We start from the raw sequence: 26,446 nt of genomic DNA on the forward strand, positions 1-26,446 counted from the left end.
AAGAAATAAATAAATAAATATTTAAATTAGGTTTTTACGTATAACGTATTGTACAATGTTCACTCCAATTCCGACCCCTCCCGAAATTTGTTTCTGGATCCGCCCTTGCCCACTATTCTATCAGATACGTCAGTTCTGCATCCATTCCCTGGCCAGCAGTCTCAAATACTCGGACAAAAACATGCATAGATAGACAATTCTACACTAGTACTGAAAACTACAATTATTACTATTCTAACGCAAATAGGTTTCAACATTTACATTTTTTTAATTAGCCTGTACACGATGACGAAGCCGACCGATAAATCGACACAAAATGAATGCCACTGCGAGCCGTGTCCACCAACACTGCTATTTAGCTGTGGACCAATATTTGTAAACAGCCACAGCAAAAGCCAATCCGCGCACGTCGATCCCTCAGTCAGCCACGCCAGCGCGCACAGGGTAATGTTTACAAACAACAATGTTTTTAAATAGCTATAACTATTAGTCTATGCAAAGTTTACTGAAAAAAGAAAGTAAAGCTGATAAATGGGACTATAACCCTTTATTTCGCAATTATCCAGACTTGATTCCGCTAGAACAGTGCTGCCAGGGATAGTTTCAGTGAAAAGTGAATATGAAATTATGCTATATCTTCGTTGTCTAGAAATATTATTAAAAACTGATAAATCCTATCGATTTTAACTGTCAACGGCAATTTTTCCCATGCCATTGGACTACTATAAATTGCTGAAAATTTGTGGAGCATCGGAAGATAAATATTGAGCAATTTTGTTTTCCAGTACTGCGAGGGAAGCAAGTTCGCATAACGTCGACTCCTTAGGACTGCTTGCTGTTATTTGTTCTACAATTGTGGGATAACATGCAACAGTGTTAATTCGTTATCTTACTTGTAATTAAACAAAAACAAACACATTTGTCAAACGTTTGCTATTGTGTGCTCGATCTGTACGTAAGAAGTTATCATTTGGACAAGTCCATGCCCGATCAGAAACACATAACAGAAATATTTCTAAACTGTATCTCGTATTGTTACTTGTTATAAATTTCTGTTATTTTAACTACTAACGGGACCTAATTTATAACACAATATATTACACAAATTGTGTTTTGTTATAATCTTGTTATTTCATTCTGATCGGGTGCTCTACCCATTGAAGTGAAACACACCATTCCAGCTTCTATTCTATTGGAAAAACTGAAAAAATCCAAAATAATGAATAATATTAACAATGATGTTAAATTGTAATAATTACTATTAGCGTTGCCAAATTCACCTGAACAGAAACATGTCGAAGTATTGCAAGTTACCCCGGTAAGTTTTGCATTGCCGAAATCAACTTGTGTTCAACTTTTTCGATATAAATTTGTATGTGATTTTTAGTTTTTCTACACTAATACGATACCGCTTTATAATAGGGTAAGAGGGTACAATACGCCCCATTTCTATTCCCAGGACTCTTGAACAACTGATAACTGTATCATTTCATGAAATTAACGTACTAAGTTTCAAAAGTGCTATTTTGATATTTTTATACGCATTTCAACCAATTAGAAAGAGTCGGATTTGCTAGAACTATTTCGAGTAGGTTATTAGAATATTTAAGTACCTATCTTAGTTTTTAGAATGGCTTGAAACGATGTGTGCATGTAAAATTAGTCATGTCTTTACAACATCTCATCATCAGCCAAAAGCCCCACTAAGTTCTGGATGGTATGCCCCATTAATAGCACGACTGCAATGTAACAATTTAGGCAATTTGGTATTTTAAATAACAGTAATACTGTTTTTTTTAAATAAATCGAAGTTTCATACATTGTGTGACCTTTTTCGGCATGATAAAAATTTCAATAAGTAGAAGAGGGCATATGGTGTTAAGTCAGACCGGACTAAGTCGCAAAACATCGAAAAATAAGCGAATGATAGCATTGGATATAGAATTTCTTCAACTACATTCGACTTGAAATATGTAATAATAAGCAAAAATTATGCCAAAAATTAATTTCTAATTATCATGTAAAGAATTCTGCGATTCAAACTATAAACTCGTTTTTCTCGAAATCAATAAATTGTCTTAGTCCTGTCTGACACTGACCATATAAACCCATTGTTGTATTGTATGCTTTGGCGAGAGCATGAGCTGGAAGCAAGAAAAACACACTCGTGTTCGTGTTCTTGTGTCATGGACAGTCTTCCCATGAACATCGATAAGTTTGCACCTATGTACAAAATTTCGTGCATGCGTTCTTTCTTTGCCTTTGTGTAGGGGAAGATGGGGTAAAACGCACTCCCGGGGCAAAATGAACCCCTTGCTTATATATCGAAAACAGCTGAAAAGTTCTATAAAGGAGTAACACCAGTAGGAAGTCCGCCATAGTAAACATACTTTATCAAAGTTTCATAGCCGTACATCAATAGCAGCTCGAGAAATAAACAAAAGACAATGACGTGCTCTTCTCATGTCATTATCATGACACGTGCAAACAGGATTTTCAGCTTTTATAAATGCAATTTGTATTATTATATCAGTGTATTCCAGTTCTATTTATACCGTTGCTCATTTAATCTAAAACAGAAAAATTGATCTGAAAACATACTAATTGCATAACCTAAGGCTATTTAATGGCACACTTTTGTGAAATTTTGTTAGAAAACAAAAGTATTTGCTTGTTCACCGAGCATTCTGCTCCGTTGTTGCGATGCATTCTGCCCCGTTGTTGTAGTGCATCATGCCTCGTTGTTGTAGTGCATTTTACCCCCGAACAGGTGCGTTTTGCCCCGCTTATTTTTCAAAAGGCAATTTTTAATGATTTTGAAGAATCGAATATTTTTCATGTTCTTGAATATTTTGCAAACCGTTATGATTGTGATTACAGAGGAAAATGTTGGCAAAACGATATCGTTAATTAAATTCTCCCGATTGGTATTCTATAGCTGAGTAATGATCATATTTCCTTAGGAGGTACGTTTTACCCCATCTTACCCTACAGGTTCGCCTCGAACACCCAAGCGAACGATGTGCAAACTTAGGTTTAAACACCGTGTACGTACATCGTGTGCGTACACAAGAAAGGCACATAAAAACAGAATGAGTCAACACTAGTGATGATGAGTGATAGAAAGAGAAAACTAATATCAAGAACCTATGTGTATGACCACCGCGTGCGTACATGGGGTTCGGTTGTGCAGACGAACATGTGTACGTGTTGGTGTTCGATGTTCATTTGGGAAGTCTGGTCATGGAGAGCCGTATGCGTTTTAGAACAGGCTAGTGTACCAGCTCTGAGCTGCGAGCCGGTGAGCAGTGGGGATTGTTTTATTTTCGTTTCGCTTCCTGCGTCATACATGCTATGTTGCATTTTATATCTGTTGTTCCTGTAGAGCGGCCTTCAATCGTACTCTAAACAAATTGGAATATAGTATATAAATCGATTTATTCAACAATAAATTGATAATGTAATAGAAGACAATTTGGATTGGTGATTTTTAAATATATACTCTGACATGTTCTGATCTCAGCGAAATGAGTCGAACGGTACATTACCTTAGTCCGGGTTTACGTTACCGATTCATAAAGTGATTGCATAACCACCATGCACAGAATATCCAATCAAATCGATGCAGTACAACTTTGCGGCAATTAAAACGCATACAGTAAATATCCAATATCATGCATTTTCTCCTTATCTCTGATGCCAAACTTAAATTGCTAATGCAACAAGCATCAAATTACTACCATCCGGGGATTTTTCCTCAAGACGATGAATACAATTATATCCTCGGGCTCTGGATCGCTCAATTAAACATCTCGACAAGCACTGGATCAGATTAGACTATCATGAAATATTTAAGCAGTCTTTTTATTGGTCGTTTGTCATTCGTTTTAATTGAATTTCCGATACCAGCAGTGACCAACCGACCGGACAGTTAAGCTCACTCCGCGTCCATCACCGCTCTCACTTTGGCTTTTCCCATTTTCCCTACCCAGAAGGCGTAAATGAAGAGCCTCGATATGCTCCATTCATTCAAAGTCAAGGTAGAAATGCGAGGATAAAAGACAACGAATGCAGCAACATAAATCCGCAACGTTCCCCTAGAGCAAAACACGCCAGTCAGCGTGTGGCAGGGGATGAAATTAAATGAAAAACTAATTGATTGTAAAACTCGCTCCCTGGGACGGGTTGCTTTTTCCGGTGCTGTTGGTGATGAGGATACTGACGCTCGATGCTCACTGACTGAAATGTAGCTACCCACAGCTTATCCCTTCATCGATGACGGACTGGTAGTATGTACCGAGTCATCGTTAAACTTCGGGAATATTCACATAATGCGAAATACAGAATGTGCTTTCCACGAATTTTCCTGGTTCGCCTCGCCTGGGTCATCACCCACTAGATTAAATGTTTTGATGTGGAAGCTGATTTAATTTTCTCCCCATGCGCTTTGTTTGAGTACGAGTATTTAAGTTTTACAGCAGCAAATTACGATTCACTACTGCTGTGGTACGATGAGGATGCATTATATGATTACGTAATCAGCCAGTTTACAACATGTGAAATACTCGTGTCATTATGGTTTTGACGAATTTTATTAATTTTCTGTTGGTTTGTCTAGTGGTGAGCTGGCTTCAGTAGAGGGCATGAAGAAATACTAATTGAGAAACCAGGACGTTGTTTAGTTAGACTATATCCAAGATTCTTATTCTTTTAATAGTTCTCTCGCTGAATGCATTTTACCTATCACCTGGAATGAAGCAGCCCTCTCGCTTATTCACAAAGCTGTAAAAACAGGTAAAAAACCGCATTAATCAAAATCCACGTTAAAAAACCGCGTTAATAGGAAAATCCGCGTAAGAACAACCACGGTAATAGGAAAATCCGTGCAAAAAACCCCACAGCAAATTACTTAGAATATTTTTGGAAGCTTTTTTGTGTGGATTTCGCAACTAACACGGTTTCAGCAAGAATATTCTAAATCCTTTTGAATGCAGAAGACTTAGAAGACTTCCGGCAAGATGGAAGAGGCGGGACATCTCAACAAGATGGGTGTTTTCGGAATGGCCTTGACGAGTGGGTGCCGGAAATTGACGCCATTGATTACTTCCGATCGTTGGAACAGACGGGCTGTACTGTTTTGATTTTTCGGTGTGTTTTGTTTGTGTGTATAACTCATTAAATTACCGTTGAAGTTGAATATATTTGTTCGTCGTGCTAATTTCCTGCATAGTTTTGTGTTGGTTTGTGTATTCGTAGTGAATAACCAAAGATTTTCTAACGTGATTTTTCGTTTGTCTCGTGATATAGGCGAATTGAAAGTCGCAATGAATTCTACTTGTAAAGCATGTGACTTCTGTTAATGGGATCGAGAAAATTGCATGTCGTGTCAATTGAGGTTTTTTACCGCACTTGCATTCCTGGTATGCAGCGATCTGCTTTGGACTTGTTGTCTGGATTTAATAAGAACTTGTACTGGCTGTGCGATAAGTATACTTGCAGTTTCAACAAGTGGATGGAGAAAACCGCTTCAACTGCTTCCACATGGACACTAAAAAATGTGTGAGGCGGTAGATAACCTGAATGCAGTCGTGTCTAATCTCTTCGACTGCATTGAGACACATTTTCCAGATAATTCTAGTTTTGTAGCTCGAAGGGGACTGTCTGTCAAGCGACTTCCGGGAGATTTACCCACTCCAAAAAGAAGTCGCGAGAATTACGCTAAAATTCGCACCACTGCAACCGCTGTCTGTGGTACTCGAGCAATTCAGCGGAAAATCAGAACAGTTGCTGAGCCACAGTGGATGAAATCATCGCTATGACCCAAGAATGCTTGGGAATAGGCGATACACCCAAAGCATTCTTGTTGGTCCAGAAGGATGTAGGATCACAAAACTCAATTTTGTTTCCTTCCGAGTCGAGCTTCCGAGTGAAATGAAGGATGTGGCACGCCGACGTCTTCTTGGCCAACTGGAGTGCTGGTTCGCGAATTTAACTTCGACCAGCTGAGACAGGATAGATTTCGTCAATAGGTTACATGCACCGCCGCTTTCCCTGTAGAATCCCTCGATCCCCCCACCACAGTCCACAGGAGTGGAAAAAGGGTCTTGTAAACTTCCTATTGTGGCAAGTATCCACCTATTTCGAAACCTTCTGGCACTGAAATGTTCTTCGATTCCAGCTCATCGTCAATTGTGCAAAGTTTCTATCGGTACCAGACGCCTCCTTTCAGGCCAGTGACCCACAGCCGTTCACGAGTGGTACCTAGCCCAACTGCATTGATTACAGCTCTTCCTTGTCCCAAAACTCTTTGATTTCCAGCCTTGATCAACGACGAGACCAGCTGCTACCAAAACGTTGGTGGTATCAATTCAACTGCTGAGGAATATCGCCTTGCCCTCTCCGATAACAGTTTTGATATCATCGTCTTCGTCGAAACGTGGTTAAACGATGACACGCTTTCCAGTCAGGTGGTCGTTACTGGATATGAGATTTTTCGTGGCTACCGGAACCTTAGAAATAGCTGTAAATCTATTACAGGTTGTGTAATACTAGCAGTTAATCGCAGCATGAAGGCACGAGTTGTTGAGAAGATTTGCTGGGATTGTCTTGAGCAGGTCTGGACGATAATCGAGCTTGGTGACCGTAAGTTGCACTTGCGTGCGTTATGCGTCCACCCGACCGATATCCTTGATATCGAATATGCTGACGCACACTGCAGCTCAGTTTTCACCATCCTCGAAGACGCTAAAACGGTTGATGAAATCATCGTACTAGGAGATTTCAATCTCCCCAGCATTTCGTGGAAATCTTCCCGCAATGGATGTGTTTATTCGGTTTCCGATCATTCCGTTCTTCACTCAGGGGCGACGAGGCTTCTTGACAGCTACAGCTCAACCACGTTACTACAAACTAATCCTATTGCCAACGAGAATAACCAGATCGCTGACAAAACAAAGATCAAGGCTTTGTTTTGTCAGCGATCAAGTTTCTGCTACATCAGTAGTGATGGCTCCCTCTCCTCTAGTGAAACCAGTAGCACATCACCCACCATTGATCGCCAAGATTGATCGCAACCTGGTGCACGATTACAATGTTCCTCCGGTCCTCGTCTCATACGAGTTCCACAAAGCTGATCATTAGGGTGGGACAAAAATTACATTCCAGCTCCGAGCAACTTTTTAGGTACCATTTGGGCCCTAGAACAACTATGCAAATTCTTGGCTCTCGAATCCTGACACTATATTTTTGCGCTCACTGTTTAAAGTTTACATAGGATTTTGTATGGGAAAATTAACTTTCACAAAATAATTCCTCCCCGAGACATCCATTACTTCCCAAAAATAAATCGTTGTGTGGCTTTTATAGGAAATTTAACACAGAAAGAAAGTCTCGAAAACCACGAAACTATCTGACACTTGAGAAAAAGGTTATTAAGCTGAAACCGATTGATGCTCAGACTATTGATAAAATTTTCATTTTTTCTAGCATCACTGCTGTTGGTAGTCCAATTATTTAAAATTGTGAAGATTTTGATACCGCAGTTTAAACATTTCCAACGTTCAACGACAGGCACGTCCCGAAGAAAGTTCATCATCAACAAACCGGCCCTCTTTGGCAAACGAGCACGATGCGACGGCTGAAGTCCATTAAGAGAGCTGCTCTGAGGTGGTCCACTAAGTACGGCATAATCCCACTTAGAAACCATTACGTCAGTCTCAACCATGCTTGAAAGCGAGTTAGTCAAGATTGTTTCTTTCGTTATCAGCAAAATCCCAAGATATGTGCAGACTTTTTTCGAAGAAATTCGCTAATGTGTTCACTGATGAGGACTTAACAGTTGATCAAATTAAACTCGCTGTTAATCAACTTCCTGTCGTGAGCCAAACTCTAAGCGCTATCGATGTCAATGAAACGATGATTGCCAAAGCTTTTTCTCGGCTAAAATCGTCTTTCAATCCAGGACCTAAATGATGATCAACATGGCTACACGTCTGGGCGTTTGACAGCGACTAACCTGGTTTCCCCTACATCCTACATAAATATAAGTATGGAACGTCGCACGTGAACCGATGTTATCTACACAGACCTATCTGCCACTTTTGACAAAGTGAACCATGACATAACAATCGGTAAAATGGAGAAATTTGGAATTAACGCTAGTTTGTTGCAGTTATTTCGATCCTACCTTACAGATCGAGAAATAGTGGTTGTCATTGGAGATTGTCAAGCATCACGCAGGCACCACACAGGCACCCGTAGAAGTCTACGTCAGGAGTACCCCAGGGAAGTCACTTGGGACCGCAGATGTTTCTTCTTTACTTCAACGACGTCCATCTAGTTCTGAAGAGTCCACATTTGTCCTTGGCAGATGGTCTTAAGATTACATGGGTGCGTTTCGACTTCGCCTACTCAGAAACCGACACTAACTTTTTGTCGGAATAGATTAGCGCCGGCTTGACGCAAATCCCTAAAACTAAATCACACTTTGTGTTTCAATCGAACGACTGATCAAACGTGATGTTCTGTCCGAGCAGAAGTTCTGTTTATGCCGATAAGACACAGTGAAGCCGAAACTAATCCTGGCTTAGCAGGTCTATGCGAAAGCACTATGCTATATTTCACCCTAAGGAGAAAAATTCGGTAAACACTAAAATTTCTCACTAGGGCGAAATTTTTTTCGTAAAACCAGTCTTTTCACTTGAAGGGCACAAATCCTTACTTATTACATGGATGCTGGCACTAATCTATTCCGACAAAAAGTTAGTGTCGGTTTCTGAGGAGACAAAGTCGAAGCGCACCCAATGTAATAAGTAAGGATTTGTGCCCTTCAAGTACAAAGACTGGTTTTGCCAAAAAAATTCGCCCTCGTGAGAAATTTTGGTGTTTACCCAATTTTTCTCCTTAGGGTGAAATATAGCATAGATCTCAAGATGTTTCTTCTCATCCGCTCTACTGAAGATTGTAGATTACTCCAACGACAGTTTGAAACTTTTGCTGACGAGTGTAACACGAACCGTATGTGTGTAAATCCAAGGAAGTGCTGGGTGATATCGTTCTCACGAAAAAAAGACCCGGTGTGTTTTAACTACCGTTTGCTGGATACTGAAATTGAACGCGTTAGTTAGGCAAAGAATCTAGGAGTGATACTAGATTCGCAACTTATGTTTAAAAAGCACGTCTCCTATACAGCTAGCAAAGCATCTCGAATGCTGGGATACATCTTCAGGATAACCAAAAATTTTACAGATATTTATTGCCATGAGTACTATTTTCCAGAACCTTCAACGTACCCGTTAATTTCGGCCGATTCCTTCATTATCTGTTGTGTCGTTGCTGTTTTTCTACACTTTATTGTTAATATTTTACCAAACGTTTGTACCTATTTAACTGTTAGCAATAAGTTTAGCATTAAGACATCATTGGGGCTTTGAATTGCCTGTTGATGAATATATTACAAATACAAATTTCGAAATCCAAGATGGCGACTTCCGGTTTAGCGAAATTCGCTATAACCCAATAAATATGGGTATGTTCGGAATGGTCTTGATGAGTGGGTGCCAGAAAATGATACTTGACGCTATGTTGAAATCCAAGATGGTGGATTCCGATGTAAATAAATTCTCCATAACCCAATCAATATGGGTATTTTCGGAATAAACTGTGCCAGACATTGACGCCATTTTAAAATCCAAGCTGGCGATTTTCGGTTTAGCGAAATTCGTTATAACCCAATCAATATGGGTGATTTCGGAATAATCTTGACAAGTAGGTGCCATAAATTGATTTTTGCCGTCATTTTGAAATCCATGATGGTGACTTTCGGTTTAACGATTTGTTTTATTATCAATGATAAGAATACTTAAGGTCAAGATCACATCATTAAAGCGCCGACAACTTTGAAGCTTTAGTATCTTCGAAAAAAATTTGCAACGTGAAACATGTCATCTGATAAATTTTATTTGACCTGATATTCTTCTAAAAGTAGTAATATAGAATTTCAAACAAATTTAGTTCGAGACTTAACGTCTTTAGTAAAGCTTTCAAAAGTGCTTTTACAAACATAATGTTTAAAATCTCTGCTGTGTTCAAAAACAGTAAAATTCACATTATGTCGAAGGCAAGAGTTTCTGAATAGAAAAATAAAAAGTTATTTTGAAGAAAATTTGATTTAAGAAAGATTGATAAATTTCGTGGCTCGTTGTTTTAAATAACATTCTGAACAACTTTTCTAAATACACGTAGTCTCTTACTATTTTTTCCTCCAGAATAACTTCTGGGAGAAATCATTACTAAAACTATTGTATCAGAATACGCGATGTTTTATGAAAGAGAACTTCTTCGAAGTTTTTAAACCTTCATATTCTTTAACTTTCAAAACATATCATAAAAGAATGTTATCTATGGAGGTTGGAAAGTTGTTATATATTGATTCTTCTTTGTTTGATTATTCGATCAAAGTTACATCAAATTCCAACTTTTTTGAAAAATTATTAATTTTTATCAAAACCGAGTTTCTGGCTACACCAATGCTTCTTTAATGTGCTACTATATATATATATATATATATATATATATATATATATATATATATATATATATATATATATATATATATATATATATATATATATATATATATATATATATATATATATATATATATATATATATATATATATATATATATATATATATATATATATATATATATATATATATATATATATATATATATATATATATATATATATATATATATACATATATATATATATATATATATATATATATATATATATATATATATATACATTTTTTTTGACAGTTGCACCACCATGTAAGAACTTATTAAGTTGAAGCTATTTTAGTATTGTGTAATTTATCGGCTGTACGTCGATAAATTAACATCAATTGAGTTTCTACATGCCAAGCAATTGGTCTGCTTCTTTAATTTGAGCAGAAATTCCTGCAATTATAGCAGAATAAAATGTGAATGTGAGTAAGAGTGATTCTACAACATCGATAGAAGTACAATCATTCACGCTTTTACCACCAGAGGCCATCGCCGCGAAAAAAAGTACCGGTACATGATAATTTATTCAAAGCGTCCATTATGCCAATCATCTATTATGCCTAACATCCATAAAGGCTAACAAATATTGTGCCTAACGTCTTCATACCTAATGTCCATTATGCCGAACGTACGTATGCCGAAGATCGTATGCCTAATGGGATACTTGAGAAACAAATGTGAATCTAATTTCGGGGACTTGGCCATTTCCTCGGACCTTCCAGAATCTTCAACGGTTTTCAACGTTGTCAAAGAAACTTTGATTCGCAATTAGTGATAAGGACCAACAGTTTCCAGCAATTTAGTACTCATTTCAATTATTTTTTCATCATTTGGATCATTTTACCGTCTTGTATCGGAATTTCGCATGTGACCGCATACTTCAACCCGCTACAAAGGAACCAGAGTCCAATAGAATTTAATAGCAGCCAATAAGGATGCTGTAGCTTTCATATGTGTAGCAAATGTGAATTCAAGTTAGGAGCTTAGCCACTTTCCCGGAGCTTCCTGTTCCAAAGTGGTCAATGTGTAGGCTTGATTGGGCATCAGTGAGTTGAAACTATAAATCCAAGAAATTTAGAACACATTTATGATGTGTTGCATCTTTTAGATAGCATGCTGATGTCGATTTATATAGCAATTTCATGCGTAACCACATTCTTCAACTCATAATTCTGGAACCGGAAGTCGGAAGTAAATAAAATTCAATAGCAGGTAAAAGGCGCTGACAATCTTTGCACAGCACAAGAAAATAAGTACTAGCGGGGTTTCCGTACTGAAACGTTAGAAAAATTCTACTTCAAAAACTATTTGCGATTGGTAGGACTCATTTTTTCGTTATGCTATTAAAATAGTTCGAAGAAAATCTAGGTATTCATTTATTGGTAGTAATGGAAATTGGAAATGCGCTGTTGGAGGCTTATGTTTTTATTGTTCAGGGTATAACTGACTTTGAAGGACTACCCGAATGCGTTTTAATTTTTCTCTTCAATTCAGTTTCTGGTCAATATTTTGAACACAAAAAATGCAGAGTTTTTATCTGTTTGGAAACTATCGCAATGACCTGTTCTGTGATCTTCTTTTGTGCTTTTGTACGAAGATATAGGACCTCATGGTCAAAGATAGTTGTTTCTTAGACCATCTGACACCGAGCACCATATGCAATAGAACTTTCTACTATGATTATAGAACATATTATCAATTAGATATAGGGAATTATCAAATGTTGTTTTCAATGGAGATATTCTGGCAACTGAGCAGGCATTTGATCTTAATCTTCATCATGCAAAAATATATATTTGAAAAACGTTTGGAATAAGATTAGCTGCTGGAAAGGATGCTTGAGGTTGCATAGCATCCAAAAAAGTTACAGTTGGTTTGCAGATGATGAGCTACCTACCAACATGGAATTTTTTCCAAACGTTTTCGAAAAGGAGACGAAAATTGAACCGAGCGAATGAATGTTTGTAAAACGTAGTCGTATTAAACATTTGTCTGAAATTATGTTCAAATATTAAATTGCATGCTGTACGCTACCAAAACGTACATACAACGATTTTGTGTGTTCCATAACGCTTTAAAACTTGAAGAAACTCTTTTCATACACGAAAATTGAAAAGCGCGGTTGCTGTAATACCGCGCGGTAAATGTATATTTCCCGCATCGAAACTGTGGTAAAAATCGATTTAATTACCGCAACCGCGATGAACCCTATGCGTAGGTACTAAGCATGGAAAGCCATTATTTGTTTTCACTCACCATACAGTAATGCTTCTTCTCTAAGCTAGCGGCGGTAAACCGTGCTTTCTGGGGTGTAAAGTTAGGCCTTATTCAACAGGAAGCTGCAAATATAAACGAGCATCATTTAATTCCAGACCCACCATGAAGTAAAAATCTTTCTAACCAGCATCGTTCTGCTCTCTTTTCTTTCAGTGTGAACCGGGACTCGGAGCTAGTGTTATGTACAACTTGCTGTACAATGCGCCCCAAAAGCTGATGCTCTTGGCGGGTTGCAGTACAGTTTGTACGACAGTTGCCGAAGCAGCGAAAATGTGGAACCTAGTTGTGGTAAGCATTTTTCTACACTTTGAACGTTTTTCCTTTTAGTCGTTAGTGCTCTCGCAACTGCTGCATAGGCAAATCTAGTTGGTTGTCGTGGTCTTCTGATCAGTGTCCCAAAAACTCGTGCGGTGCGGTTGACAATTTTTTAAACATTTCACGGACTGCTAACGTCTCGAAACGATGTTAGCTTTGCGATACTTTCTGGCGTCATCTCCATCCCGGACGTTTTTACGGTGGGATATAGCTAATAGCTAGAAACGTCCCTCCTGTGGTGCTATGTGGTGGAAATCGTACGCAGCACTTCGGATAGCATTTTTAGCCAGGAATTTTCTTTCCGAAACCTAGCACATGCAACAGTTAACAATATAAGAGTATAAGTGAATAATAGAGATCACTTGTTGACCAAAATTTAGGAGTTTGTGCCTTTGGCCTCATTACTGTAGGTTTCGGTGATGGTACGGAAAAATGTTTTATCATTGTAGTAAGGGGAGGCTGTTCGTTTAAATATATTCGCTACTTCTCAAATATGTGTGAATAAAAACAGCAGTCATCCTTCTCTAGTGGCAAGAAATGTCTGAAAAGAGAAAACAATTTTCATCTTTTTGGCAAAATCACCAGCTATTGATTCACGTACTCTGTAATTTTTTTTAAAATAAATCATTTATTATGGATCTCAGGTGTATTATATAACTAATCGTAGCATAATATTTTCACCAAATAAAACGTTTTTCTTTTTTTTGATTTTAGATGTTTTAACCCTAGAACGTTACACTTATTTTTTTTATATTAGAACGTTGCACTGGGGTACAAATGTACCCCACGTGTTTGATCGCAATTTTCGCAGGCAAAAATGTAAACAAAAGAAATGGATAATATATCATTTTCTTCGTTTTTCAATTGCGAAAAGAGTTGTGTACGTGAAAGTACGGAATTTATGGAATCAATGATACATAAATTGACTTGAACAAAAAAACCTGTTTTAATCCACCTAGCGGTGAAATTGTGCCTTTCTCATTTCGCTAAACTATGGATCGCAGGCTGTTTATGTTCAGAATAATTGTGGAAATGTCCATTACATTCTTAGTACTCTTTGCACTTATACACAATGGCTTGCCAGCCACGAACTTGATGAGCTACTTGTCGACGGTGAAACACTTGAAACAAAAAAATATCATACTCCATTAGCCTAATCAGCATTAGATCAATGTTATCTGCTTGCTAACTCATTTTGTCATGCGGGGGTGGGTGTGTGAGAAGGGGGAAAGTCCCATGAACGAACGACTCCCCAGCTTAATTTGGTTTGCTTTGTGATATAGTGGTGGTTTAAAGATGATGGGGTGGAGAGGGAGGGGTATGAGGGCTAGACGGGGTGGTGGTCTGAGGGGTGATTTAAGGGGATTTTAAAGGGAGGGGAGTGATCAGTAGAGGGGGGGAGTAACCCTTCTCTGTAAACCATCAACTACGCCCCTGTTAAAATCCAGAAACCTTATGCCAGTCAAAAAAATAGGTTGTCGTTTTTCAGAGTGATTGCATAACCTTTCTTTATGAGAAAGACAAAAATGTGCCAAAATCCAAAAAAGTGAATTTCCGTCAAATTTTTTTTCGAGTTTGCATCAAATCTCGACGTTTCATGCACCTTAAAGACATTTAGCATCAAAAATAAAAATTCTATTTTTAATTTTTCCTATAGTTTGCATGGGAAATTTCTGTATGGCTGCACTTTTAAACCTGTAATTCCGGAACCAGAATTACGATCGATTCAAAATACAATATGATTCAGCTGATGGGAAGGTTGCACCTTTCATTTGAGACTAAATTTGGGCCCAGCCATCTCTGAGAAAAATGAGTGACATTATTTCACACACACGCACATACATACACACACAAACATCACCAGCAGCCGCAGCTCCAACAGAAGCAACAAAAGCAGGAGGGGAACGCTTGGTTTAAAATACCAAGCATGCCGAGCATAGCAGTAGCTAAAAAATTGGTGGGCGAACTGCACGACTTTGTTGACAAAAGAAGTAATGTGCACAAGGACATCAAGACACTGGTCCTGAAGATACAAGGAAATCTCGGATTGGCCGTCAAGGAATGGAGAACCTTGGAGCAGAAAGCGGAGGTAACCGGAAAGGAGCTGTTAGTGGCTAAGAAGTCCTTGGAAATAAGGCAACCAGTGGTACCACCGAAAGTGAGGGAAACCTACGAGGCGAAAGACAAACCTCAGGCGACGTCTCTCTCTACACCGAAGAGACTAAGAGCTTAACCAGGCGATGCGAGACCAGGAGATTCCAAGAAGCACAAGGAGACTCCCGGCGTAATGGCACGCGTAGCGAACGAAGCAACCACCGACGTGGTTAAAACACCAAATGGGAAGTCGTCGGCAGCACTAAACGGAGGACGAACAACAAAGGTGAAGCTCTCATAGTGAAAGCCAACGATGACTCATACGAGAAGGTACTGCGCGCAATGAGGACAAACCCGGCACTCAAGGAGCTGGGTTCAGACGTCAAGAAAATCAGGCGTGCCCGCACCGGAGAGATGATTCTGGAACTGAAAAAGGAAGTCAAGCAGCTGTACTTATAAGGAGCTCACCGAGAAAGCTATAGGCGAAGCGGTGAAAGTGAGAGCCCTGTGCCCGGAGGCAACCATCCAATGTAAGGACTTGGATGAGATATCCTCGGAAGAAGAGCTAAGACAAGCTTTGGAAAAACAGTGCGAACTTGGAGAAGTGCAGATGATGATCCGAATGAGGAAGGGACCTTTCGGCACGCAAATTATGCAGAAGGTGCGGGGAAGAAGGCCTCATGGCAAAAGACTGCCGGCAGGCTCCGAGATGTCTGATCTGTGCAACCGAAGAAGCTAACAACCACGTTACAGGAGGCCCACGATGTTCGGCCTTCAAACAGGCGACTGCAACAAAATCACAGTGGAGGTAACGCAAATCAACCTCAACCACTGCGACACAGCACAATACTTGCTGCGGCAATCTGTAGCGGAGTCTAAATGCGATATAGCTATATAGTATCCCGGCCAGAAATGGAAACTGGATAGCAGATAACGCAAAATCAGCGGCGATTTGGACGACGGGGAGATATCCATTTCAGGAAGTGGTCTATCGTGCAGATGAAGATTTCGTAATCGCCAAAATCAATGGAGTCTTCTTCTGCAGCTGCTATGCACCCCCGCGGTGGACGACCGATCGATTCACAGAAATGCTCGACAAGCTGACAGAGGAGCTCATCGATCGGAGACCTGTCGGTATAGCCGGCGACTTCAACGCCGTGGCAGTAGAATGGGGCAGCCGATTCACTAACTCAAGGGGGAGTAGTCTAGTCGAGGCCTTTGCAAAGCTGAACATAGATGTGCCAAACGATGGTACAACCAGCACCTTCCGCCGCGACGGTCGACATCCAGCTATTGACGTTACCTTCTGCAGCCCAGTGCTGGTTGGAAGTTTAAATTGGAGAGTGTCCCACAGCGACCACCAAGCGATCCGGTACACTATCGGAAGCAGTAGACAGTCGGAAGCGCGTATGATCCAATCAAACGAGCGGAGGTGGAAAACAACGAAGTTCGACAAGGGAGTCTTCGTCGAAGCGTTGAGGCGTGAGTGCAATCACATTGACTTCAGTGCAGATGAAGTGACAACGGCATTAGCAAGAGCGTGCGATGCAACTATGCCAAGAGAAGGTAAACCAAGGTACACTCGCCGCCCAGCCTTCTGGTGGAATTTGGCGATTGCCGACCTACGTGCATGCTGCCACCGAGCCCGGAGGAAGATGCATCCCGAAATCTATCTAACAGTGCACAGTGGTCCAGATCGCTAATTTAGGAGGAATTTTTACTTTCTGACAAACCTGTATAATTTAGCCGTATCATTTCTTAGGATGAATTTGTGTACATCAGAAGATGCTTCTTTTTATTGGAATAGTTATTAGGGTGGTTCTAATTTATCTAAAATACGAAAATAAACTTTTTTACTGATGAAAGATAGAGCTCCACAGTCTTCCACAAAGTTGTGAAGTACCTTATTTTGAATAAATTTGTTGAATATATTAAATCTCTATCTCTTTTAGTTTTTGTTATACAGTCATTTTTACCAGTGATAAGCAAATTCGCCAACTCTCTTCGACTAATATCCATATTTACTAGTTTTATTTAAAACGAATAAAACCAGAAAACATTTTTTGACAGTCGTTCTACTTATGCAAAGCTTGCTGCGATGAGAGAATGACATTTGAAAGTGGTTTTTTCATAATACAACGATATGTGTGTAAATGCGTTGAACCTGCAAAACTACAAACTTTAAATCTAAATTGCAAATTTTAAAAAAATATCATTTTCGCCAATTTTTGCTCAAATATACTAAAAAGTATGGTCTTTCATGTGGTTGAAACAGTATTCAATTTTAGGTGCCCGCATCAGCGATATTGAGCCTTGAAATAGGCTATTTTTTAACGAAAAGTGTCCATAACTTTTCAAAGAAAAAAGTTAGACCTTCGGTGTCTTGGAGAAAAATATTCGGCTTGAAGTTTTCAATAAGCTGTTCAAACGTTGTGTTAACAAAAAGTGAAAGATACGAGACTTATACTAAAAAAACGTTTTTTTCATGAACACCCTAATCTTATTTTTTTAAATTTCTTGTATAACAAAAACTAAAAGAGATAGAGCTTTAATATATTCAACAAATTTATTCAAAATAAGTTACTTCACAACTTTGTGGAAGACTGTGGAGCTCTATCTTTCATCAGTAAAAAGTTTATTTTCGTATTTTAGATAAATTAGAACCACCTATAACTATTCCAATAAAAAGAAGCATCTTCTGATGTACACAAATTCATCCTAAGACATGATACGACTAAATTATACAGGTTTGTCAGAAAGTAAAAATTCCTCCTAAATTAGCGATCTTTACCACTGTGCAGTGTGATGATACATTTCTTATAACTCTTATCGCTTTCTTCGGGTATAATATCGATTGAGAACAATTAGAACTTGATGCTTCGAGATGTTTTGATAACATATATTACATGGGATAGTGGCAGGACTCAGAATCGCTCAAATTAGCATAGGACAATATCATTGCAAGAAATCTCAAAGGTTAAACCAATTTAATGGAAAAGCGGGAACATGGTCCATGAAATATATATACAAACGAATTATTGCTACTGCTCCGTTATTAACATATCTAAATTGTTCAATAAAAAATGAATTTACCTAAAGGGGTTATATATGTTGTGCTGAGTCAAAAAATTCTAAAAACAAATTTTCGAATGGATTTGAAGTTCATACTCAATATCGTTTACTCAAACTCCCAACGCAGCTGAGAAATAAGCACTGAAATTTCAGCTCTTGATATCTCGCTACCTCTGAAGTGCATGCATGCACAGTTCAAACTTTAATTCGATATCGACTTCTTCTAAAAATGCCTTCCCAGTAGTATCTTTGATCTGAATTATTATTGCTTATCCTAATGCCAAAGAACAAATAAAAACTCTCGAAACCCGTTAGGAAAAATCATTATCATTACGGAAATTTTCTTTTTCATGAAACTTTTCGATAACATTCCGTCACTTCTATTAAAAAATTTCAAATACTTTATAATCTACATAATCTTATTAGGAACAGTTGTTTAAGAAGCTTTTGTAACATTGTGTAGGAAAAGCTGAAAATTTATGAATTTTCTCTATCTGCCTAATATAAACCCTTAAGTGGAAGAAGTCGATAAAATAACCCCTTGAAAACTACCTAAAAATTGGTGTAGTTCGATGCAATTGAAAGAAAATATCCTCAGAAAATGGGATGTACCTATTACTGTGAATAATAAATACAGTAAAGACCCGTTTTTAGCATCTCCATGGTGTTTTTAGGCTGACAAAATGGGGACATTGACTAAATCGCGACATTTTTTTTTCTTCATAATGAACTGAAGCTGTTGTAACATTCTTCGCTTACCTTGATGTAGTCTAATAAATATTTCTGATTATTTAGTACAGTCTTCTAGCGCAAAAGTTAAAAAAAAAAGATTTTTTTTTATTTTTGCATATTTGCGTCATTAAGATAAGGAAAACATGGTCAAGAAAGGATTTACTCAAATTTAGCATTGTTTGTCTGCTAGAGCCCATCAAACATATTTCCATATGAGGCTGATAAAATTCGGGGCTTCGGGTCCTCAATGTATTATAATAGATAGGTAGTATTCGAAGAAGTTTCTTGTGGACGAGTGTAGAACGACTTTGTTTCTACTTACTTAGAGTCTGCGCCGTAGTCAGAAATTCGGTTTGGGGGAAATTTGGTGAAAATCTAATGTCCAAATGGCATAATTGCCATTATCCGTTTTGGCGCTAATAATCCATTGAAGCGGTAAGCTTGAAGCTAGTTGGTACCGCCACACGGTACTATCTTCGAATTTAGGCCTGGAATCCGGTCTAAGACGTTAGTACCTGTCATTGCTGAAATGGCTGCATACTGAAACCAAACGAAAACAGTGTTCCTCTTGCATACATTTTAATAATTTGAATCAGCTTTTCGAACTTTATGTGCAAAATTATGGCCTATGTTGCACACAAACCATATGAGGGCAAGTAACCAAGTTTTATCCCGTGCAAAAAAAAGGTATAATCCATTTTTTTGATATTCTTTATCATCCTATCTATAATGTGCTACACGCTCATTCCAAACCGCCACGTCGAAGCAAAATTCGAATTAGGCCATTACAAATCTTTTTTAAAAATTATGTCCAAGTACAAATTTTTTTCTGAAGAGGGGGACAAACAAAAAATAAATATTTATTTTAATAAACACAATTTTTTTTTCTTTTTACATTTTCTTTCGATTGAACAATCGTGGACGTTTCCCCAGGGTGATTTCGTATAGCGGGGTTGAGCTATTAAATAGCTTTGTTTTGTTTTACTAGAAAAATTCAAGCAAACATTACTGAATCAATCAAAATCTCACATAGGAAAGGGATGCTAGTTTTCGTTTTAAATAATTTTCCGAACAGTGCAATTTCCAAATTCCCAAAAAAAGGCTTGAAAGTTCTCTAGAACTTAATGTAAACATTTAAGAGTACATTAAGGTATTAACTTTTGGTTGCTTGAATAGTTTTCATTCCATTGTGGCGGCACATGGACCGACTGTACACACAAGGCATGAAAATCGGTCAAAGGTGAACCTGCTTGATAACAATGTACAGAAACAGGATTGCAACATTTCACTTATGGACTTTTGGAAAACATTCTGGATATCTGAAAATGTCTGTATGTTTTATAGTATGGTTAAAAAAGCTTCAAAACTGCATTGGCCCTAGGTGGGACTCACTTTTGTGCCTAACCACTACTAACAGTCCTCACTTTTCTTCTTTCAAAAAAGTGAGGTTCTCGTGGAACAAAAGCACGAGACTGCATCGAAGCGTTATATCGTGGGGAGGCTGATTCAGTCTCAAGACAAAATGATACATTAGAGCGGTTTAGCTCCGAACACATATCCGGCTAATCGCAGTGATGAACTTCCGTTGGCCATTTGGCTCCCGTTTCTGTGAACCATTTAGTTCCTGTTTTCGCGAGCCATCTCAATTCCTCGTCGGAAGTTCTCCCGATACCGATGCCTGTTGCGCGAGTCATTTAGCTCCCAGTTTTGTCGCAATCTACTCGCATAGTCAATAAATCCTACTCAAAGGGCCAACCAGTACTTGGCGAGGACGGTTCGGCGATACCGGATAGAGCGTAGCTTCTGGTTCGCTGCTTCCGGTTCGTTGAAAACTCGACGACCCACCGCTGGTGCTTCACTCGACCTACTCGATCTTGTCCCTGACGGTGAAACTAGTCTGCTCACATGCTTCGGTCCAGCGATTTCCGCTGGTTCGTGGTGCTCAGTACACTGGCGCCTCAAGCAAAGATGTGGTTGCTCTCACAGCCTTCCCCTTAACATAATCGTCGTGACTTTAAAAGTTCAAGTCGATGATATATTTTCCGATCGCGCTTTCGGCTGCTAGTCATCACCAACTCTGTTTTATGATGGGCAATCGTCTCCGTGTCGAGTGTCTCCTCTTCTAGCGATTGCCCGATTACTTGGAACACCACATCATCCGTGAAGCCGAAAATCGTTATATCTCTGGGAAGGTTCAGCTTCAATACTCCATCGTACACTGCGTTCCATAGCGTCGAGTCTAGGAACGTCAGTTGTATCTCTGCTGTCTCCACAGCTCCCACAACCGTTTGAATGGATTTCACTGTAGACCTGCCTATAAGGAAGCCGAATTACATGAGATGCCGTTCTCACGGTCCGCGTACTTCGTTAGCTTGTTCAGGATTACTCCTTCTCTCTAACATTACCAAGGGATATATTGACTACGCTGAAAGATTTCCATGTTGTCCCGGTATCGGAAGCAACATCAGCTTTTGTCGCTTCCAATTGTCGGATCGTTTTGAACATATCCGGGCTCTCATGTATCGCTTCACTTTTATGCCTTTCGCCATCTCGATAACCTGTTTGTTGGTAAACCGATCTTCATCTTTGTGATCATACCTAATAATAGATTCATGTTGTGGGGAAAACCTTTCGATGGTGACCTCCATCTATTCCGGGCACCTTTCAGGTGGTGCAGCTGAGCCTTTTATCTTTGTTATGCCAACTTTGTAGGTCTCTCCTAAGGAAATTCGCGTTGGCTTTGTGGTAAGGCTTTCTTGTACAGCTTGACTGCTTTGTTGAGAGCGGTTCTTGCAGCTCGCTTACCTCGAGCCTTCTGACTTCTTTTTAATTTTAAATATATTTGACACGGCTCAATGCGTTAGCACAACTGAGCCGTGGAGCGCATCTTGGGGGTCATTTGGTCCGTCTTCTCTCGCGTTTTCGTTTACGTCCATGTCATCATCGGTACTGCATTCATCTTGCTCATCGTCGGATGTTCTTATTTGTTGTTTGTGCTTACGGGTCGCTATTGTAAATTCTTCTTTATCGGTGTTAGATTCCTTATTGGTGGTGTTGGTTGTTGGTTTGGAAACATTTGCTGTAATCGTTGTTACTTCGATGTTGGTAATGGCAGTTGGTTTAGTGGTACTGGGGCCGATCGTTGTTGAGCTGGTGTTTGTGAATGTCCGGTCTGCAGTCGTTAGTTTACCAACTGGTTGTGGTTTAACATACGATGATTGTATACCGGCTTTGGTCGTATCAGGTGGAATTTCTTCAGCAGTCTCTGCGCAAGGTTTCCCGTGGTGTAGCGGATGATCACAATATTGACAGGTAGGAATCTGTCCTGGGTGCGTGACTAGTGTTCGTTGAGAATATTCAACACCATGAGGTGATTTGCTTGTGAAAGTCAAGTAAGAGGGAATAGGTTTTGTCGGACGCATTCTCACCACACGAACTCCATTGCGGAGTCTTGGGAAGAAGTTCCTCCAACTATCTTCCTTAACACTATTCACCTCTCCGTATTTTGACAGGATTTGTTTGATAGCGAAGGAACTAGTACGTGGTGCCAGGTCATGTCAACATTTATATACGTTGGGATACTGTATAAAATGTCATTACATTCGATGACGTGTTTGATGTTGTTCTGGGAAGCGAGTGATTCTGCTTGACTAATATTTTTAACATATTCGGTACCGCATGACGTAAATGGTGGAATTGCACCGCATAAAGTACCGCAAGCTACGTTGAACTTCAAGTTCACCTTCAACATTTGCTCCCCTTCATTATTTGATGGTATTACCGGATATTTCGTGTAGTCAACAGCAACACAGTTTGCCCGCATCGTGATATACTTTTGCTTGGCATTGTCACTCATTGTTTGTTCACGTATCACACACTAGGCAGAAGGAATCAATTTTTGCCAAGCGTCGCGCGGGTAAATTTGATTACTTGCCCTGCTATTGCAGCGGAGCGTTTTCTAGCTTCTGAACTGAGCGAGATGAGAAACCGAAGTGATCTCCGACTTCTTCTCCAAGCTCGGAGGCAACTTATACGTAGATCGATAATCGTCGTTATGCACCCGGCGACCGTTTCTCAGTTTCCCATCCCTTGGTATGGTCGCATTACACGTCTTTGTTAGTAGTGCCGTGAACTCGTTCGCATTTAGGTTGAAGAGGTTCAAGTTCTTCGACGGACACGTTCCTGTGTTTTCCATCTTCACTCGTTTATTTATCTCCTACATATTCATATTCATGTGTAGTTCATAGTCTTGTTATCAATGCTGTACCAAATCGCTTGGTGGTCGCTGTGGATATATCCTCGCACACTTTTCAGTCCATCTTTCCGGTTACTCCAAGGCTACAAAAATTGACATCGATAATGGATTCCCGGTTCTTCCTGCCGTAAGTGCCGATGATACCATTATTTGTAAGATCTATATTTAGCTTTGCTAGAGCATTCTTGATCGCTGATGGCCAGACAGTTTTTTTGATTCCAGCGTCTATCTCGAAAATTTCGCATGTTTCTGGTTCTTGGAATATTTCAGAATTAATGTCTCTTCGGCTTCTTGGAAAACGGCTTATTCAATTTTCACAAGCTTAGCCTTAAATGGAAGGTTTGGTAGCAGATTCATAAGAATCACACATATGGCTGCGGAAATACGGTATGAATACTAAGATCCCATATGAAATCTTTAAATGTCAAAAACCTTTCGGTAAAGCTCATGTATATTGAATATTGAATCACATATAAATCTCCAGGAGTCTGATTTGAATTCAGATTGTTTCCTTATCGAAATTATTTTCGAATGCAACGATCGATTATGTCTCTATCGACTGTTGCGTTTAAAATGGAATCGATTCAGAAGTCGGTCTGTATTAGCCTTTCCATGAGATGTTTGTTTGATAATACACAGATGGGTCCTTCCTTCCGCGACCAGCAAACGTTTCATTTGATGTAGGACTGGATCGATGATCTCATTTAAACTTCACATTTACCCGAGAATGGTCAAAATAAAAATTATCATGGGATGGATGGATAATTTCTAAAACTACCATAATAGTTTTCAGTTACGTAAAGCAAAATCTGGAAGCCATTGTTGTTCTATAAAACGTGACATAATTTTTAAAAAATATTTGTAATGGCCTTATTTTGAAACAAACCATCGAACGAAATTTTATAATTGGATGCAGAGTTGCATTAAATGAAAATTGTTTTCGTTTGGAGGTTTACTTATGACTATCAAAATGAATGAAGTTGTTTACTTTGCTGACAATTTTTTAGTCATTTTAACATGAGGGAAAGAAAAGAATATATAATTGCAATTTGTACCCTTTTCTAGTTATCTTCTGACAAAGAACACAATAAGCAAGTGGAAGTTTACTTATATTTTTATTGCTTTCGAAAGAGTTCAAACTAAGATTAAATAAAAGATTGCAAATAAAGTCATGCCATACAACCTAAGTAACACTTTTAAATATCACGGCAAACAGTTGTTTATCTATTCTGTCAGGTGCCACGTCGAAAATTGGTTTTGGGGTGTACATCGTAACTCAAAATCTACTGGACCAATCGTTGAGACATTTGCACATTTATTTTTCATATCATTCCAAAAGTAACTAATGGAGCTTTTATTTTTTGGTCTATGTTCGAATTTTCATAGCACTTTGAAACCAAAGTCCGATTATTGCTAAAAACTACAAGGGGCAGCCCTATGTGGTTGCACGAGCTGTAGACGTAGGACTATACTACTTAATGTAAAATATTTATTTTCTTAGTATATTTATAGTAATAATAAATCAAACATATTTCTTGCGTATGGTTTAATCACAACCAATCAACATCGAATATTACATATTGAACCAAACCTTCTTGGTTATCATTTCTTTTGTAGTAGGTGATCGAATCCGATTAAACTTATTTAAGAAGATCTGAAGAAAGAAGACAGAAAACTGTGACCGAACTAATATCTGGAACTAAATCTTTATAGAATAAGATTAGCTTGTAAAAACTTTTCGATTGTGTGTGGTAAAAAACCCGGACCAGTGAAGAAAAATCAAATTTTAGACAATATAATCACATTTCATGTATAGACCAAGCATTCTAGTTATATTTTCCCATTATTGTAACTTTCCTAAAGTACGCATACAAATATAGCGAACGCAGTGGTCTTAATCATATATCGAAACTATAAATATACAAGAATCGAAAACAATTTTATATATGCACAAGATGCGTTTTTGCAACGGTTTTTTAAGTGGCAGTGTATTCATTCATAAATAGGCTATGTATGTACCTATTAGTAGAATCAAAATACTATAGGCTGAATGGAAATGAATCACGTGATAGGAAAATGAACCAATGAATTGATCGAACACTGAGCAGCAGCCTCACGACGATGGTTTTCACCGCCTACCAACAGCTCGCAATGAAGGCGAGCGAAAGCCTCACGAAAAGCAGCAACAGCTAACGATAACTGCAATCGGCAGATGCACCGAATAAGCAGCAGTGACGAAACTTGGCATGGAAATTCTTCAGCATGTAACCCTAGTAACAATTGAGGTTTTATGGTAGTTTTATAGCCACTCATAAAACTTAGATTGCACTTGTAGCATGCTATAAAACTTCAATTGTTACTTGGGAAGTATAGTGCACTTTCAAGGTAAGTAGCAAACACTATATTTCTTCTAACTATATTTCTTCTGCATACGACAAACAATTTGAACTTAATTTTAATCTTGATTTTTATTTTTCAGGCGGAGCGATCTAACTAGGTTGCAGGTTTAATTTCGACTGACTTTCCTGTATCATTCTCACAGTGTGAGCTAATGTTGGCTCACCACTTGGTATCATCGCCCGGTTGCCAGAAGGGCTAGGAAAACCGGTATAACTGGCGCCCGGTAGCACCGATCCTCGCGTGAGAATGGAACTTCTCACGCAGTGGGGCCAAAACTAATAGTGCGAAAGAACAAGGAGTTAGACCGTTTCTCCGCATCTACAAATCGCCTACCTGATCAGAAGATTTGTAGCGAATTCCGACATTCTCTTGTATTTGTAGTTGTATTTAAATATTTGAAATCCAACTGACACTGAGTCTTAATGAACTAAACTAAAAAGTAATTACCTAAAGTGTCAACAAACCGTTACGAAGTTGTGTAGAACTAATGACGAAGTCGAAGATGTCTCTATAAACGTTGAATCGACGGATTCAACCCATTTGACAGATTTACTTCGCTGAAAATCAACTTTTAAAATTGTCAAATTCTCAGCTCAATCACTGAACTTTTGTTATTTAAGGCTTGATTAGGTAATCATGCTTATAATTTGAATTACTTTATTTTCAGCAAAGCAAATTCTATATACAGGGTTAGTGGAGTAGTTGGGTAGGATGGTATAATAAGCCTC

General features: G+C 38.7%; 1 protein-coding gene across 1 annotated transcript in view; it reads left to right on the forward strand.

Annotated features, from left to right (window-relative positions):
• The window catches only part of LOC131682747 (gamma-aminobutyric acid type B receptor subunit 1), a 508,949-nt gene that overhangs the window by 279,197 nt on the left and 203,306 nt on the right, over nucleotides 1–26,446 (forward strand). The window contains exon 4 of the mRNA XM_058964464.1: nucleotides 13,004–13,138. Coding sequence (XP_058820447.1) covers nucleotides 13,004–13,138 — 135 coding nt within the window. The remainder of the gene's footprint in view (nucleotides 1–13,003; nucleotides 13,139–26,446) is intronic.

This window comes from Topomyia yanbarensis, chromosome 2 (genome assembly GCF_030247195.1).
Source record: "Topomyia yanbarensis strain Yona2022 chromosome 2, ASM3024719v1, whole genome shotgun sequence".
NCBI classification, from domain to species: Eukaryota; Metazoa; Arthropoda; class Insecta; order Diptera; family Culicidae; genus Topomyia; species Topomyia yanbarensis.